Here is an 18,843-nt window from a genome sequence, read left to right as displayed (position 1 = left end):
CTTTTTACCATAGATACGCGATAGATATAGATATGTGAAAATTGGAGCCAAGCAAATGATGAATACTTTGGTCACAGTAGAAGGATCAACATTCTGAATCTGAGAAACTGCCTGTGATCCTTCTGAATGAGGATATGCAGGACTGCATCCGCCGTGCACCACATAGTAAGGATGGCATCATTAAATAGGCAGCTATAATATTAAATGCACTTAAAAGACTGACTAGATGGATAGAATGTCTTCTTCTGACATCATGGAATTGTAGCTTGGGAGTAAGATAAGTACTGCTACCATCATGATTATATTTTATCAAAAATCTGCTGAGTAATGAAAGGTCCAAATGGAGCTTTACTATCACTTACAATCTTGAGTAGCTATTTGTGACTCTCCTTACTATAGGAAATCTCTGGATTGCCTTAAAGTCTAGTCGGTGTTTTATAACAGGTAGGACAGAACTGCTTCTGGTATCTTGGAAGGCAAGACAGCAAATTCTGTTATGCAGGCTATAGAAACCTCCTCTCTTACCCAGATATCCAAGGTCAGGAGTAACCACTGTTGCTTGTAAAGAAGTGAATATCCCTTACAAAAGAGTATGAGGTGAGAGAAGGGTAAGCTTGGCCTATTAGTTACTACAAAAAACTTTGACCATTACTGTTGAAGACAAATGATTAACGATCTGTCCCTAGACCTGTATGCCTCTTGTTGAATTAATTGGGTCTGTATATTACTCCAGAACTTATGCTTCTTCTGGTATTACCTGCACAGCTGTACTATTCCTTTTTGGTCTGATTGGTGTCAAAGGGCCAAGCTTTAGAGGTAAAATAATTACATAGTCCTACCTTCTTCTGCAGACTTCTTAATGTTTTCTAGAGAAGGAACCTCAAATGGTTAGACTTATTCAAAAGTCTATTGAAGATCTGCCCACTGCCCATCACCTGGAAAATATATATAAAGTCAACCATGTCTTCTCGGTGCAAACCACAGTGAAACAGCCCTGGAAGAAGCATCCACTCCATCGATCACATACTTACTGATGGACTTGCCTTGCCTACATTCTCTGCAGTTTGGGTTAAGCTGTTACTTTTATCATGGTAAAAGACTTCAGATATGTTCTGTGTTAACTTATCAATATGTTTAAGCATGATCTCCTGATATCTTCTGGGATGATCACATTATATGTGTCTGGCATATGCTCCACAAGTTGGGTGTGCGATGAATGAGAAAGAAAAATTTTGGAGTGAGTTGGATGAAGTAGTGATGAGTGTACCCAAGGGTGAGAGAGTGGTGACTGGAGCAGATTTCAATGGGCATGCTGGTGAAGGGAACATAGGGGGTGTGGAAGTGGTGGGTAGGTATGGTGTTAAGGAGAGGAATGCAGAAGGGCAAATGGTAGTGGATTTTGCAAAAAGGATGGACATGGCTGTGGTGAATACATATTTTAAGAAGACGGAGGACCACAAGGTGATGTAAAATAGTGGAGGAAGATGCACACAGGTGGATTATATCCTATGTAGGAGGGCCAGTCTGAAGGAGATTGGAAAGTGCTGGCAGGGGAAAAGTGTAGTTAGGCAGCATAGGATGGTGGTCTATAGGATGACATTGGTAATCAAGAGGAGGAGGAGGAGGAGTGTGAGAGCAGTGCCAAGGATCAAATGGTGGAAGTTGAAATAGGGTAATTGTGAGGTGGAGTTCAGGGAAGTGTTAAGACAGGCACTGAGTGGCAGTGAAGAGTTACTGAATAGCTGGGTAACTACAGCAGAGCTGGTAAGGTAGACAGATAGAAAAGTGCTTGGTGTGACATCTGGACAGAGGAAGGTGGACAAGGAGACATGGTTATGAAACGAGGAAGTACAGGAGAGTATACAGAGAAAGAGATTGGCAAAGAAGAAGTGGGATTGTCAGAGAGATGGAAAAAAGTAGACAGGAGTACTTACAAGTGAGAAGAGTGTGTTGAGCAGATGGAAAGAGTACTTTGAGGGGCTGATGAATGAAGAGAATGAGAGAGAAAGAAGGTTGGATGATGTGGGGATAGTGAATCAGGAAGTGCAAAGGATTAGCAAGGAGGAAGTAAGGCTATGAAGAGGATGAAGAATGGAAAGGTTGCAGATGACATACCTGTGGAAGCATGGAGGTGTTTAGGAGAGATGGCAGTGGAATTTTTAACCAGACTGTTTAATGAAATCTTGAAAAGTGTGAAGATACCCTGAGGAGTGGAGAAGAAGTGCTTTGGTACCAATTTCTAAGAATACGGGTGATGTGCAGAACTGTAGTAACTAGGGAGGGATAAAATTGATCAGTCACAGCAGGAAGCTTTGGGAAGGAGTAGTGGAAGCTAGGTTAAGAAGGGAGGTGATAATTAGTGAGCAGCAGTATGGCTTCATACTGGGAAAAAGCACTATAGATGCGATGTTTGCTCTGAGAGTGTTGATGGAGAAGTATAGAGAAAGTCAGAAGGAGTTGCATTGTGTCTTTGTGGACTTAGAGAAAGCATATAACAGGGTGTCTAGAGCGGAGTTGTGGTATTGTATGAGGAAGTCAGGAGTGACAGAGAAGCATGTAAGAGTGGTACAAGATATGTATGAGAATAGTGTGACAGTGGTGAGGTCTGTGGTAAGAGTGACAGATGCGTTCAAGGTGGAGGTGTGATTACATCAAGTATCAGCTCTGACCCTTTATTATTTGTAATGGTGATGGCCAGGTTGACAGACGAGATCAGACAGGAGTCCGTGTGGACTATGATGTTTGTGGATGACATTGTGATCTGTAGTGAAACTAGGGAACAGGTTGAGGAGACCCTGGAGAGATGGAGATATGCTTTAGAGAAGAGAAGAATGAAGGTCAGCAGGACTAAGACAGAATAAATGTGTGTGAATGAAAAGGAGGATAGAGGAGTGGTGAGTATGCAGGGAGTAGAGTTGGTGAAGGTGGATGAGTTTAAATACTTGGGATCAACAGTTCAGAGTAATGGTGAGTGTGGAAGAGAGGTAAAGAAGAGAGTACAGGTAGGGTGGAGTGGGTGGAGAAGAATGTCAGGAGTGATTTGTGACAGTTGGGTACCAGTAAGAGTGAAAGGGAAAGGAAGGTATACAAGACAGGAGTGAGACCAGCTATGTTATATGGGCTGGAGACAGTGGCATTGGCAAAAAGGCAGGGGTCTGAGCTGGAGGTGGCAGAGTTAAAGATGTTAAGATTTGCATTGGGTGTGATGAGGGTTGAGAGGATTAGGAATCAGTATATTAGAGGGTCAGCTCAGGTTGGATGGTTTGGAGACAAAGCCAGAGGGGTGAGATTGCATTGGTTTGGACATATGCTGAGGAAGGATGCTAGGTATATTGGGAAAAATATGCTAAGGATGGAGCTGCCAGGTAAGGGGGCAAGAGGAAAGCCTAAGATAAGGTTTATGGATGTGGTGAGAGAGGACATGCAGGTGGTTGGTGTGACAGAACACGATGCAGAGGACAGAAAGAAATGGAAACAGATGATCCACTGTGGTGACCCTTAATGTGAACAGCTGAAAGAAGGAGAAAATCATCTGAATCTAAAGAGTGCAACAGAATAGGCTATTTATTCCATTTCTGTTCTATTCTACCTCCATACCTGAGGTAGGCAGCATAGGTTCTGTGGTCAGGGCTTCCATAGATTTTTTCATATCCTGGAAATACTGCTCTACAAATTGGTTATTACTTAAATGAAAGTGGTACGCCTCGGGTACCCTAGCAAGCAAACAAGTATCCAATCCACCAATATCCAGCCCTCTTTCCTTTAGATTTGTTTCAACCATAATAATACTTTCATTTGGAATAGTTTTAACACTGGCATGGCAATTTCCAGAGATCTGGACTGTTGATTATATGTGCTCCTCAGGAACCACTGCAACTTCCTAATGTGAATTCTGGTTAGGGGTCAAAACCATGTGCTCTAGAATGCCGGGTGCCTAACTGGCCATCAACTTCCCTTTTTCTTTCATACTGTGAAAGAAGGCTGTGAAAACTCCATGTTTATAGGGAAAAATGTCCAACAGGTATTCTTATCTCTGAGTGCCTCTAGGAATACTGTACATTATGGGAGTGCTGTACTCCTGAATGTGTTGTCCTTCTGATGAGATGTTAAACCAAGGTCCCATCTGCTTGAGTGGGTGGAAGTTAAGGTGGATGCCAAAAATCTCATGGCACTTATCAAAGGTATTAGGGAAAGTTCCCTGATGCCCTGGACAAATTTCCCTTAGTAGTATAGACACCACCTAAGGTCTCCCATGAAAAGAGACCACTAGTCTAGTGGGATTAAACAGGTCAAGGATATTTATTTATTTATTTTTATTTATTTTACATTTGTTAACCGGGAGAGTCCGACTGGATACATGTCCATTTTCAGCGGAGGCCCGGGGAGAAAAGCTCCAAGTACATAACAGACATATGAACATTGTCAATGCAAAAAAAGGAAGATAGTTGAGTTCTAAATACAATATAAAGATACATCACATCTTGGGAAAAAAAAAAAAAACAACAGCAGCATATAAAAAAAAACATAGGTCAGTTACAAAGGCGAGGCGCCTTGTTAAAAAGCGGTTAAGGATAGTGAGGTAAGAGAAGGGTAAATGATAGTGGTTAATCAGGTTTGGAACAGGGACATTGCCAGAGAGTATTGAGATGGGGTTTAAGCTTTTTTTTGAATTGTAGGAGTGAGGGTTCTGAGGTGAGCATGGTCGGTAGGGAGTTCCACATTTTACCTACAAAGTTTGAGAATAGAGAATCCCCAGCAGAATTATTGGCTTTGGTAGTTTGAGCTAAGATCTTATTGGAGGAGCGTAAAGATTGCAGGTTAATATAGGGGTGAATGATGTTTTTCAGAGCTAGTGTTTTCTCTGGGTGATACGGTATCTGGTGAGCTGTTTTGAGTTGGTTGAAATGGAGTTGGCTGGAAAACTCTAACCACCCTAGTTGCTTCAAGTTAGTGCAGTGGTGCGTTCTAAAGGTGGAATTTGTGGCAAATCTAGCTATGTGATTGTAACAAGAAGCAAGTTTGTTAAGGGTTGTCTTGTTTAGGTTTGTAAAGAGGGGGGAGGCATAGAAAAGAGTTGATAGTAGGTGTGTGCTGGCAATTGTAATTTTAGCGTGAGGAGTGAGAAAGTGTTTTACTTTATAGAGAGAGCCAAGCTTTTTATTGACGGTTTTGATGGTAAGATTGAAATGGGTGTCAAATTTAAGGGAGTTATCAATGGTAACACCTAATAGCTTTGTGTGAGCTTCTGGTGATATAGTGATTCCATTGGAGGATGTAATAGAGAAGGTGGGGAAGAGTCTTGTTAGTGGGTGAGAAAGTAAGTAGTTTTGTTTTGTTGGGGTTGAGAACTAGTTGTCGACTTGAGAACCATTTTTTATTAGGTTGAAGGTGTCTTGGGTTGAAGCAGTGAGGTCTGCCAGGTTGGAGGCAGTGCTGATGATAGTCGAATCATCTGCATATTGAATGCATGTGGCATGGGGGGGTGATTGTGGGCAGGTCATTAACAAAGATGGTGAAGAGAAGAGGGCCAAGAATAGATCCTTGGGGAACTCCAAGTGTAACAGGTAGGCATGTAGATAATTTGTCCTGCCATAGAACAGCCTGTTGCCTAATGGACAGGTAGGATTGGAACCATTTCAGCGTGGAATTGCTGAGTGATAGTTTTAATGTATGGAGGAGTTGAATGTGGTTCACCATATCAAAGGCCTTGGAGAGGTCTAAGAAAAGAGCAGATGATAGTTTATTATTGTTTCTGAAGTTATTGATGGTATTAGAAAAGGATAGTAGGGCTGATGTGGTACTGTGATTTGGCCTGAAGCCATGTTGGGAGTTAGCTAGAATTTTATTTTTGGTGAGGTGTTCCATCAGTTGTTTGTGGACACACTTTTCCATAATTTTGGCCAGGGTGAGAGTATAGCTATAGGTCTGTAGTTGGTTAGCTCTAGTGAGCTACCACCTTTATGGAGAGGAATAATGTGGGACATTTTCCATATGGAGGGGATGAAGGCTTCTGACAAGGTACGGTTTATGATTATGGAGACGGGATAGGAAATGGCCTCAGCTGCTTTTTGCAGAAACTCAGCTGGGAGAAGGTCAGCTGCTAGCTTAGTGGGTTTTAGTTTTTTAAGAAGAGATGTTATAAAGGATATGGGTACTGGATCGAAGGTAAATAGATGATCTGATGTAGTTGTAGTATTCTACTGGCATGGGTGGTGGAGTGGGCTGGTTGTTTGTTTGAATTGTGTGGCCAGGGATTGTATAGTTTCTGTGAAGAAACTATTGAATGTGTTAGCAATGTTTACAGGGCACTGTTGTTTGCAAGTTGTTGGAGTGGGGGTGGGTTGCCTGGCCTGGGTGCAGGAGCTTGTTTTAAGCCTGCCCAGAATTTTTGTGGATTATTAAAGTGCTTGTGTTGGAGGTGGAGGAAGAAGTTTTTTTTATCATTTAAGATCATTCTTTTAGTTTCATTTCTAAGTTGCCGGAAGGTTTGGTGGGAGTGTGGGTCTTTAGAGGTACGCCATGTGACCCACATCTTGTTTCTAGATAGGATTTTGGATTTTGTTTCCTTAGAGAGCCATGGTGCGGTTTTGGTTTTAGTTCTAATGGACCGTATTGGAGCATGGGAATCTAGAATCTTGAGGAAGGTGGTGTTGAAGTAGATAACTGCCTCTTCAAGAGGAAGAGACTTGAGTATTGTCCAGTTGTGGGCTTTAAGTTCAGTTTGAAAAATGGAGGCGTTGAATTTATTATTATTCCTGATTTTTTTATGGTTGTAAGAAGGGGGGTGATTTTCTTGAATTTGATAACATAGGTGAGTAAGTGATCACTCATGTCCTCTGGGTGAGTACCTGCTGAGTACTGGTCAGGATCTTTATTAGTAAGGATCCAGTCCAGGATGCTGTCTTTGTTTTGGGGTTTACCTAGTCTGGTAGGAGTGGATATGAGCTGAGAAAAGCCATGTAGATTTATGCTGCTAGAAAGATATAAAGAAATAAAAAAGAAAAATGGAAAAGTAGGATGGAAGTCTGTGTGTATACTGCAATAGAGATCTATACAAACATTTATTGTTATAGAAAGTTCTTGCACAAATGTACTATGTTCTTCATCAGATCACTGCTTTAGCATTCCTCACTTATGCAGTGGATCCAAAGCATTTAGGAAGAAGGTGTGGATTTTCAAGTCAAAGAGCTGCAATCCAGCAAACCATGAATGATGATCTTAGTAAAACTTTCTTTAACTCTGGAAAAGGCATCAATCTTATGTTTTGTGAAAGTGTGGGCAGAAGACTACATAGCTGTCTCCAAAATGGACTTAAACTCTTAACCTTTGAAAAAAGCTGTTAAGAAAGCCATGGCTTTGTAAAATGGGCTTTTGCTTGCCCTTGTAGGAATTTGGCATGAAAAAGTCCCAAAAAGGAATGGAATAGGAAAGACACTTGGAAATTATCTGCGTAGAGACTGGAATCCCTTTTGGTTGGGTAACTAGCAATAATTTATTTATTTATTTATTTATTGACATTTGTTGACCGGGTTAGTCCAACTGGGATTTTGTCCCATTTTCAGTGGAGACCCAAGGAGAAAAGCTCCAGATAGTACAATAAAAAAACACTACAGTAGTATACAGGTATAGCAAACAATAAAAATAAAACTAGTCATTTCAGTAGTAAAACACAAACAAAACAATACAGTAGTAAATAATAAACAAAATTAACAATAGTTAAATGACAGCACAAAGTTTTTTTTTTTTTTTTGCTATGTAACTGTACTGGTGGGGATAGAGTTCAGAAGTATGACAAGAATTGATGGAGTGATTCCAATGTGGGGGGAGGAGAGAACTATGTAGGGTCATAGCAGGGGCAAATTCTGGAATTGAGTAAATGAGTCTTTAGTTTTCTTTTAAATAGTGGGGTGTGAGAGACAGAGCGAATGTCAAGGGGTAGTTTGTTCCAGGCTTGGGCCACAGAGTGTTTGTAGAGTAGCTTACCTACTGACTTATTTGGGTGGTAAATATCAAGCAATTGTTGATTAGAGGTGCGGAGGGGTCGAGATGGGGTGTAGACAGAGACAAGGAGAGATAAGGATGGACAGTAGGATGGTTTAAAGAGCACAGAGTGCAACATGTGAAATTGATAGAGATGTAGTTGTGGGAGTTCTAGCCATTGTAGAGACTTCAAAGCAATGCAGTGGTGTGTGTTGTTTGGGGAGTTGGTGATGAATCTGGCTATTTTGTGGTAGGATTGTTGGAGTTTATTCAGGGTAGTTTTTTGGATATTTGTGAGAACTGGAGCAGCATAGAGGAGTGAGGGGAGGATGAGTGCTTGTCCTAGGGTGAGTCTAGCATCGGGACTAAGATATTTTTTGTTTCGGTATAAGAGGCCTAATTTCTGATGTGTTTTCTTTATACATTGCTGTGTGTGTTGACTGAATTTTAATTCATCGTCGATAATGACTCCAAGGAGTTTTGTGTGGGTGTCAGGTAGGATAGCTGTGTTATTGCATGACTTAATGACAAAGGAGGATTTATGATGATTAAGAGAGTGGGGTAGGAAGAGTAAGAGTTTGGTTTTAGTAGGACTGAGATTCAGTAAGTTTTCTGAAAGCCATTGTTCAGTGGATAGTAGAGCTGTTTGGGTTAGGGAGTGTAGGTCAGAGATGTTGTTGGCTGTAGAAATGATTGTGGAGTTGTCTGCATATTGTATAAGTGAGGACTGATGGCATGAGGTGAAAAGGTCATTGGTGAAGATGTTGAATAAGAGGGGACCCAAGATGGAACCTTGTGGCACACCAGTAGAGAGAGGTAAGAAGAGAGAAGGGGAAGAGAGCCATTTAACTGATTGTTTGCATTCAGACAGATAGCGAGCAAACCAGTTGAGGGTGGGGGTGGAGAGGTGAAAGTTAGTGAGTTTAGATAGTAGTAGTGGATGAGACACTGTATCAAAGGCTTTGGAGAGGTCAAGAAAGAGGCAGGAAGTAAGTTTATTGTTGTCCAGAGATTCTGCTATGGTGTGAGTGAAGGATAGTAGAGCAGTAGTTATGCTGGGATAGGGGCAAAAGCCATGTTGGGTAGGGGTGAGTAAGTTTTGATTGAGAAGGTGATTCATAAGTTGAGTGTGGATGCATTTTTTGAGTATCTTAGATAGTGGGGACAGAATGGCAATGGGTCGGTAGATTGAAGGGTCAGTGGAGTTACCTCCTTTGTGGAGAGGGATAGTGTAGAAGGATTTCCAAAGGGTAGGAACAGTAGATTCTTGCATAGATCTATTTATTAATATCGTTGTTACTGGGTAGGCGATAGAGTCAGCTGCGAGTTTAAGGAAGGTTGGAGGTAATTTGTCAGTGGAGGGGGAGCATGGTTTGAGTTTTAGCAGTAGAGATTTGATGTAGGAAATGGGCACAGGCTTGAAGTAAAAGGGTGAAGTGTTGGGGGTGGGTGAGGGGACAGGTACTGAGGGAGAGGTGGGTTGAGAGGGTAGGAGATTTTGTATGGAGGAGATAAAATGTGAGTTAAGTAGTGTAGCTGTTTCCTCATGAGTTGTGTTTGGGTAGGGTGAGGGGTTAGAGGGATTACCAGGGTGGAGGATGCTGTTGAGTGTTGTCCAGAATTTATGAGGGTTTGATTTATATTTGTTCTGCCCTGAGCTATAGAATGACTTCTTGTCTATTATTACCTGTTTTTTAGCAAGATTGTGTAGTTGTTAGTATTTGAGTAGAAGAGGTGTTTGTTTAGATTTGCTTCAGGCTTTCCAGAAACTGTCTCTTTGTTTCATGATGGACTTAGTTTCTTTTGAAAGCCAGGGAGCATGATTGGATTTCACTTGTATCTTCCTAGAGGGGGCTAGGGAGTCTAGAGTATTTAGGAAGATGTTGTTAAAAGTGTTAACAGAATCATTTAGAGGAAGTTGTTTAAGGATGGACCAGTCAATGTTTTGTAGTATGGAGTTAAACTGTAAAGGATTAAATGTAGATAGTTTTCTGCAGTCTTTGAAAAGGTGGGGTTTAAGTGTGTGAGAGTTGTATCTTAGAATGGAGGTAGGGAGATGGTCACTAAGTGAGTCTGATAGGGTTGTGGGCTGGTGGTAGTGATGGGGGGTGTTGGTGAGAATCCAGTCTATTATAGAGCTGGAGGCTGAGGCTTTGTGGAAGTGGGTTGGGGTGGAAATGAGTTGGTGGAAACAATGAAGGTGAATGCTATGTAAGGGAGAGACAGTAGATAGTTTTGCCCAGTCTATATTGACATCACCAAGAATGAGTGTTCCATAGGGTATGTTGAGGGTGAACCAGGATAAGATGTTTTCCAGTATGGGTATTTTGTTGCCAGGAGGAATATAAATGGAAGCTACAGCTAGTTTTTTGTGTGCGTTCAAATGGATATTTAGGATGAGAAGTTCAGCAGGGTGAAAGCTGGGAATAGATATGGGGTAAAGTGATAGGTTAATGTTGTTAGAGTAGAGGATGGCTATGCCACCACCTTTCTTTGAAGGTCTGTCAGAGCGGTAGATGTTATAGCCAGGAGGAAGAATTTCACTGTTACAGATATGTGGCTTGAGCCATGTTTCAGATAGGGATAGGATGTGAGGGGTTTTGAGAGCAATCCATGAGTGTAGCTCAGTAGTTTTATTGGCTAAGCTTTGAATATTCAGTGAATAGAAGGTTAGTTATTTACATGGAGTTGAGTTATGAGATAGGGGTTGTGTGTTTGGTAAGTTTGTGGAAGGAACTTCTTCGAAGGGGGTAGATAAGGTTGATATGGGGGATGGGGAGAGGGGAGGTGTAGAGGGGCCTGGGATTGGGTGGATGTCTCGAGAGGAGAGTAGGTCTTTTGTGAGAAGAGTAATAGATGTGAAAGGTTGATAGCATTTGGGCGGTTTAGGTTTAATCTTATTAGATGGTTTGAGAATGTGTAGAATGTGTCTTTTAGATAGAGTTGAGGTAGAAGTGTTGAATAGGTTTGGAGAAATGGTGAAGGAAAAAGGAGTAGGAAAGCTGTAGATTGAGTGAGAAGTTGGAGAACAGAGGAATGGATATGTGAGATGGAAGTGATAGGAGGTAGAAATATAGAGTAGGGTATGTAGTGTTGCAGATATAAGTAGATGCAGCATGATGAGTAGTTTGGATTGGATGTGAAAAGCGGGAGTTTAGAAAGGAAGTTAGTTTGGATTGGGTATGGGGAGAGGACATTAGGAATGGAATGTGGGAGTGGTGATAAGCAGGAAGTGGAATAGTAGTGGGTGGCTTGGCAGGAAGGGGAGGGATGGTTAAGTATAAAGGAAATAGTACTGGGGTGTGTGGGAATGGGGGTAAGGTAGGGGAGCGAACGGAGTGGGGCTGCACCAGCAAGGAAGAACCCAGTAGAAAATAATCAGTGAGAAGAGGTGTGAGGGTGAGAAAAGAGAGTGCAGGGATTTAGCTATAAGCAGAGGTAGTGGGCCAGAGATTGGGATAGCAGGGGGTTAGAAGCACAGTACAACTATAGAAAAGTAAGGGAGAGCAAGATAGGGCAAGGAGAGAGGGGGAGCCTAGGATTTCTAGCTGTGTTAGTGAGGACACAAGCAGAGTAGAAGGAGGAATGGATATAGGGAAGAGTGTTCTGGATAGTGGGGGGATGCCTAACAGTGGACAGGAGTAGGGCAGAGTGGGGGGTAGGAGGACAGAGGGATTAGCAGGTTAGAGTAGGAGAAATGAGGTAGTAGAGAGGGGGCAGTCAGCAGGTAAGCTACAGCCAGCACAGGGGTAGCCCGGAGATTACAGGCAGCAAATCAATGTTCCAGGTGAGTAGTACATACTTTGAATAAGTCCACTAGGAGAGGACACAGTCCACAGAAGTTTGGCAGAAGATGGAATTCCAGGCAGTTAGAGCCAGGAATAGATGCAGGGAAGCACAGGTAGCATTAAATAACTTTGAATAAGTCCACTAGGAGAGGACACAGTCCACAGAAGTTTGGCAGGAGGTGGAATTCCAGGCAGTTATGGCCAGGAATAGATGCAGAGAAGCACAAGTAGTGTTAAATAACTTTGAATAAGTCCACTAGGAGAGGACACAGTCCACAGAAGTTTGGCAGGAGGTGGAATTCCAGGCAGTTAGGGCCAGGAATAGATGCAGGGAAGCACAGGTAGCATTAAATAACTTTGAATAAGTCCACTAGGAGAGGACACAGTCCACAGAAGTTTGGCAGGAGGTGGAATTCCAGGCAGTTAGGGCCAGGAATAGATGCAGGGAAGCACAGGTAGCGTTAAATAATATTCTTGTTATAAAAGAAAAAGAGTTACAAACTATTTCTGTGACTAAACACAATAAGAGCGATAAATCGCTACATAAACTATGAAAGGCAGCTAGCGTCGCATACACTTTAAAATGAAACAGAAGTGAAGAAGAGGAATGTGTGTGTGTCGGCTAGTGAAATGCAACTAAGGCAAACTGCTTTTAACAGCAAATGATACACTCAAAAGGTGTATCTCAGCACTAATAACAGGAATAATACGCAGTTCACAGTACGATATTTGGATGGAGACTTTTACAATGCTGTTTAGGGACAACTGCAAAGTATGATAAAACTCTAGTACAACATACTAACCTAAAACAGTTAAGTGCAGTACAAGAAGCAAATACAATGCCTTACCGGCATGCACTCTACACCAGTGCATCAAGTACGCCGTATAAAAAAAAGCATAAAATGTGAGATGCTGTTGCTCTTGAAGGACCAAAATGAACAAAACAAGATTCCCATTGAAGCTTGTATCCATTTTCTTGAATGTCCAAACCCCAAGAGTCTTAAGGTTTTATCTTCCAAAAGGAAGGAGAAAAGGAAAGGGAACATTTTCTGAAAATTTTGGAAGAGAATGGCTAAGGTGAAGGTGTTGGTTAAAGAAAGTAGTCATAAGTTGTATTTGTACTGGAAAAGGATCCTTTTGATCCTTTAAAGTGTGATTTTGGTTTATCCTGCTATTTATTTATTTATTTTGGAAACATTTTGTCTGTTTATTGTCTTTGAGGCTTACTACAAAATGGTCTAGACTTGGGATAATTTATCTGAAACGTATGGATAGGGAAAGAAACAACTCCTTAACCCCTTGCAAAATCTTTTCCCATTCCTTTAATTTCTTAAAAAAAAATCACAGCAGAAGATTTGTCAAAACAATTGTCTTTATCTAGTGGAGCAACCAGAAAGTTGGGTTTCACAGCATCTGTAAGAGCATACAGCCTCAGCCAAACACATCTTCTAAGAACTAAACCAGTGGCAGATGCTGTAAAAGAAACATCAGCTGCATCATACCTGCATTTAACAGAAGGCATTGCTACTAGAGAGGCAGAGCTCATTGTGTTTTGTAAAGAGGTCTTACTGTCAGAATCTGGTACATTAGAAACTGTTTTGGCCATGTCATTCTAAACAAAAGTAAGAATTTGGTTTGGTCATATAGTTTGATACTTGACAGCTCTGAAGGACAGGGTAGCTGATGTATTAAAGCTTTTTCCATGCCTATTCATGATCCTTGTCCTTAGGGGAAGCAATGGTAGAGGGTAGCAGACTGTAATGAGATAGCAACCAAATCTGATGAAGGATTTTTATAGAGAAATGTATGAGTTTCTAGTACTTTATAAACATTGTCTGAAATCTTTGATGTAGAAGGTTGAGAGTCTGGGGTCAAGTAAGCTGACAAAAAGTATCCTCAAGGACTTCTATTATTAGTGACACAGCAGAAGAGTTAGATACCTCCATGTTATGGAGGTCATAGCACCCTTTTTGTTTGCTCACCTACTTGAAATGCTTCATCATCCTATAGATAGTCTTACCAAAGCATATGCCTTTCTGGGGGGAGGGGGGTCAGTAAACAGGGTGTCAGCTGTCTCTGATTCAAAGTCCAATGGAGAATTCATTTGTCATCTATTATCAGAAACAGATTCTGAGTCAGGAAAAACTTCTTCCTCAGATAATGACTCCATTTTTCTATTCATGGGGTAGAAGCAGAAGGAGGGGAGGCAAACTGGGAAGATTGAAAAGCCATGAGAGCATTAAGTAACCCCAGAGAAAAATGAAAGCAGTCCTCCTTAGGGTTGCTAGGGGAAGGAGATGGAGTAGCAGGAGACGTGTGCTTAGTTTTTTCTCTCCTCTATTAAGGACTGCCCAGAGTAATAGCAGAAGGTGGAGAAGAAGCTTAACGTATCTCTATGATGCTACCAGGGATGTCTTCCTGGAAAAATAATTGGGGAATTTTGGAAAGACTCCGCTTTAATTATCCTTTCACAACTATATCAGTCATCTGATCTGTCAGTTTGGATATGCTCGAATCCTCAGCCAAGTTGGCCTCCTAAGTGGTCTCCAAAGAGGGCACAAAACTGATATCAGATTGTACGGGGGCTGATCAAGTGCCACAGTGGGGAGATCTTACTCTGACTGACTAAAAGAAGTAGGTATTTTTAAAGACCTGGCCACTTCTTTCATACTTTTTTTTATTTTCTTCTTGTGTTAAAGGGGGACATCTAAGGAACATAATCAGATGCTATCTTGCTGTGAATTAAAGATTATAACCAAACTCTGGCTACTTGTAAATCATTTTTATATCTGCAAATGTTCTGATTTGCAAGTAGCTTTAGTCTGGTCTTAAAAGTGAGTTTGTTTAATGGAGAAGGGAATGCTGTTCCATAGTTTAGCTATTCTTACTTGGTATAAGGAGTTCTCTTGTGACTTACTGGAATTTTGGCATTCCATTAGGTGTTGTTCCTTGGCTTTTTAGCTCAGAATTTCCTCTTCATAATTACTGGACCATTTCTTCACAACTGGCTATTTGTGTCTTACTGAAGTGAGTGCTGTATGCTTCAATGCTGTTCCCTTATCAGCGAACATATCAGCATAAATATATATGTGTTTCGTATCACTGTGTCTTTGATATTCTAGTGCTTAGTGATGCTGTTACAATTATACTGATAATTTCCTGCTTCGACGATATTCTGTAACGTTCACCAAACTCATTTCATGGAATTTACTACAGTTTAAAACTTTGTGTGGTATATATTCTTTTTTAATGAATTCCACCATGCACATCTTTATTTTGAGCTTGTTAAAACTCTATAATAAACTACAGCCACTTCTTGGAGCTTTTCTCGATAGTCCTGCACTGAAAATGGGCAATGCACCCAGAAGGACTCTCACTGTAACAAAAGCAAATAAAATGAACAAATAAAATTAAGACCTGAGGTTTGTTGAGCATCTTTGCAGTGCTGATGTTTTTAAACTTCGGATTTCTCAGGAAATCGTCAAACTCCATGGTCTCCCAGGGCTTCTCCTTTTCCTATTTCAAAACAATGTTCAGCAACTAATACAGCAGTTCAACTACATGGTGTGCTTATCTTAGAAGGCCTCTAGTTTCTTCTTGTTCAGGTACATTTTGACAACCTTATGCACTAATAGTCTGAGCTCCGACACCTTGACAAATACTGCAGGTGCTGAAGTTGTGTTCTGACTCCAAACAGTAAACACACTGCTGATGGCTATCTTAAAAGTAAACCTGATATTTATAAGCACACTTGCTATGTTTTACTGTGGCAGTCATATTGTGCAAGTCCATGCAGGACAAGTACCTCACAAGGCAGAAACATCTAAATACAAAAAAAGCACGAACGAAGGGTCACCAGCAGCATATTTTAGATGCCCTTGAGGCATAGCACGGTATGTATGGACTAATTACATCAATTTCTTTAGTGAACCATGTACTGTGTATTCAGTGAACGTGGCAAGAAAGAACTAAAGAGGCCTGGGTGTAAGGCCATCTTTATACCAGCAGCTTGAAGGCATCCATGATACAGATCAGTCTGGCTGTGTGAGAAGGGATCCCATTTCTGAATGTCTACATAACGAACCTAGGCTAGCAGCAGTCATCTATGGATGCCAGATCTCAGCTTGCAGCACACTTCCCTGAGGTCATACTCCAACACTGATACTCATGAAGAACATCAGAAGCTACTGTTGATATTTTATTAAATTAAATCCTGGTTTAAGTAATTCACTAATTAATTAATTAATTCATGTTTGTTTGCTGACCGGAGTAGTGGACTGATCCAACGAGGACCCAGTTCAGCCACAGACCATGAGTAACAGAACTCATATTAAATAAGTAAAGAACACATTTTACACAGGTCCAGAACACAATTTTATATGAATACAGAGGCCAGAAAGTATCACTGAAAGTAAAGCAGTGCAAGAAACAATTGTCCTTACAATGAAAGAAGCAATTATAATATATATTTATAGAATTGATTTAATTCTTTCTGTAACAATCTGGAAGTGCAGATTTCTTAATTACAGTGTTGCGAAATTAATGAAAAACAAATAATTGACTAAGATTCATTTCTCTATAATAACTATACAGTCATTTTCTTAACAAAATATGGTTATTTACAGAATAATTTCTGCAAGCATGCAAGCATGGCTTTGTAGCAGTTTTATTTAAACCCAGTCTAATTTCTTTTGTTGTATAAATGGAATTAAAAATAATATAGAAAAATATTTTATCTGTGCTCCAGTTATGTTTAACACAAAACATAACAATTATCTAACTTATTAACATGATGGATACAAACTACACTGTCTTTAAACAAAATAAGTCCATTTATTACCATTAATGTCAATACATTTCTTTTTTTGGGAAACAAATTTCTGCAACTTTTGAAAATTTTGGCCCTATATCATTAAGAAAATCAAATCCAGTGTCAGTTTCCGGAATAGAGAGACAATCAAGTGATTGCTTTTTTTCCAGTTCTCCTTCAAAAGCATAAGTCTGAGGCTTGTAGAACATTGCATTATTTTCCATGTATTTAATATGGTATACTCTCTAAAAGAAATAAAGGAATAGTTAATTAGTATATACCACAGGAAAAGCAAACATCTTCTACGCATAAATCATAACAACATATGTACTGTATGATAAGTTTTGTATCTTAAAAAAGGAATGATTTACAAGCACTGCAAAGGTTAGATGGGAGTTTAGCAGTGAGTGTGCACTGTTGGCTCATCCATAATGTGAAGACAGAGGTGCTTTGTCTTGTTGATGTACTGAAAAGGGCCAGTGAAATCCATCTGACTGTAAGGGCCAATGACATCCATCTGAATCTGTCAAGCGTGTACAAGCACTGTAGCTACTATTAATCTAAATATGGAGATATGCAAATTCTTCAAAGAAAGTAAGGACCCCTGATTTGGCAGAAACTCTCATCAAGCTGGGGGGGGGGGGATAGGGATTAAAATCTCTGTACTGTGTACAGGATAACAGGCTTCTCACTAACTCACTCCCCTAGGGTTCCTGAACAATGGGGAAGGGAGTAATGAATTGTTCATTACAGGAGGGGCTAGATGACTGCAAGTTACTGTAGGAGAAAAAGGCACAGAAGAAAAAATCTAAGAACAGTTTATTAATACACACACTCCTTGCAAATCTATTTAAAGAAGTGACTGATACTTTAAATGTTCAGTCCACGCAAAATCTTTATAAAAGGCTGGTGGCTATTTATTCTGCTTCACAATTTGATGGATGATGCCATATGAAAGAGTTTATGTTTCATAATGTTTCAAAGTTTTGTGATAAATTTTAAATGATAGCATTAACTTATAACTGCAGCATATCCATTTAAAAGAGTCAGATCAGGAACACTAAATAAGTTTAGGTGGAAATCCAGCAATTGCAAGTCTCTACAATCAACTGCCTGTGCCATGGTCTCCCTTACTGACCTTTCTATTCAGGATGACCCCTTCACATTTCCATAAGTTGACACTGTGCATCCATACCATGTCTCATCTGTATCTAATGACATCTAGTAAAAACAGCTGTAGCTCCTCTAGGCTGTGGTCACATTCCTTCCCCTTTGTCCCTTGCATCCATCTAGCGGCTTTCCTCTGGAATCATTTCAACAGCCTGATATCCCTTTTCTTAGTTAGCTTCCACAACACCATGCAGTACTCAAGGTGTGATCAAACCAGTGCCCTAAACAGTGGAAACATTACTTCTGGAGTGTATCCCACTTCATTACTCCTTCTGCAGAATATCCCACTGCATTACACCTTCTGCAGAATATCCCACTGCATTACTCCTTCTGGAGACTATCCACTTGAGGCTAGATCACAACATTCTGTTTGCTGTTGCAACTGTCCTCTTATTGTACTCCTGGTACACCATCTAAGGTATTATCATGAACCTCTGACACTTTTATATTGATGTTAGTTCACCCCCCCCCAAGCTACTACCATACACTAGGAGTGCAGCACCCTGCAGTTGTCTGCACTGACCTCAAATGCCACCGTGCTGCCTACTTGGTCAGTCTGTCAGCCTTTTAAAACTGTCCATTAACTGTCTCACCTCCCCATCCTATGTAGCTGCACCTATCTTTGTGTCTTCGCAGAGGAAGTATATACTGGTCTCCCTTCCCTCAGATATCTGTCAAACACACATTAATGAGAAATGGGCCTAGGACTTACTTTTGTCTATTCTAGTACCTTGAGAAAACAGCTCCTGTTATTAGCTTCTCAGATCTTTAGATAGTTACCCTTTAATACTTCCCTACAGATTGCGTTCTGCATAGTAAATGTTCACTCTTCAGATGCAGATCCAAACAGGACTTCACACCAGTCCTTCTAACCAGGAGCTTGTATCTGTGGCATCTTCTTCCATATGGGAAGGTATTTCTGAGTGTAACATTTGGCCATAGTATCCAAATATATAGTCTCAAAGTAAGTTCTGAGAACTGCTGCTAAGCCCTCCTTTTCTTTTGCAAGCATTACTCTATCTAGTTTTCATCCATGACCTGTCTTCTGCTGTAAAAATCTCTCCTCCATTCTTTTAACTTTCTCAATACTACTTT

At 40.6% G+C, this 18,843-nt stretch overlaps 1 protein-coding gene across 1 annotated transcript in view; it reads right to left on the bottom strand.

The window, feature by feature from the left end:
* Positions 1-16,007: 16,007 nt before the first annotated feature.
* CDH26 (cadherin 26) overlaps positions 16,008-18,843 on the bottom strand; it is a 2,018,873-nt gene continuing 2,016,037 nt past the window's right edge. Inside the window, exon 17 of the mRNA XM_044089870.1 lies at positions 16,008-16,823. Within this exon, the coding sequence (XP_043945805.1) occupies positions 16,617-16,823 (207 nt within the window). The 3' untranslated portion in view covers positions 16,008-16,616. The remainder of the gene's footprint in view (positions 16,824-18,843) is intronic.

Source organism: Protopterus annectens, chromosome 12.part0 (assembly GCF_019279795.1).
Source record: "Protopterus annectens isolate FY-2018-M chromosome 12.part0, PAN1.0, whole genome shotgun sequence".
Taxonomy (NCBI): Eukaryota; Metazoa; Chordata; order Ceratodontiformes; family Protopteridae; genus Protopterus; species Protopterus annectens.
The sequence above is the reverse complement of the archived record's forward strand: the minus strand, read 5'-3'. Positions and strand labels throughout refer to the sequence as shown.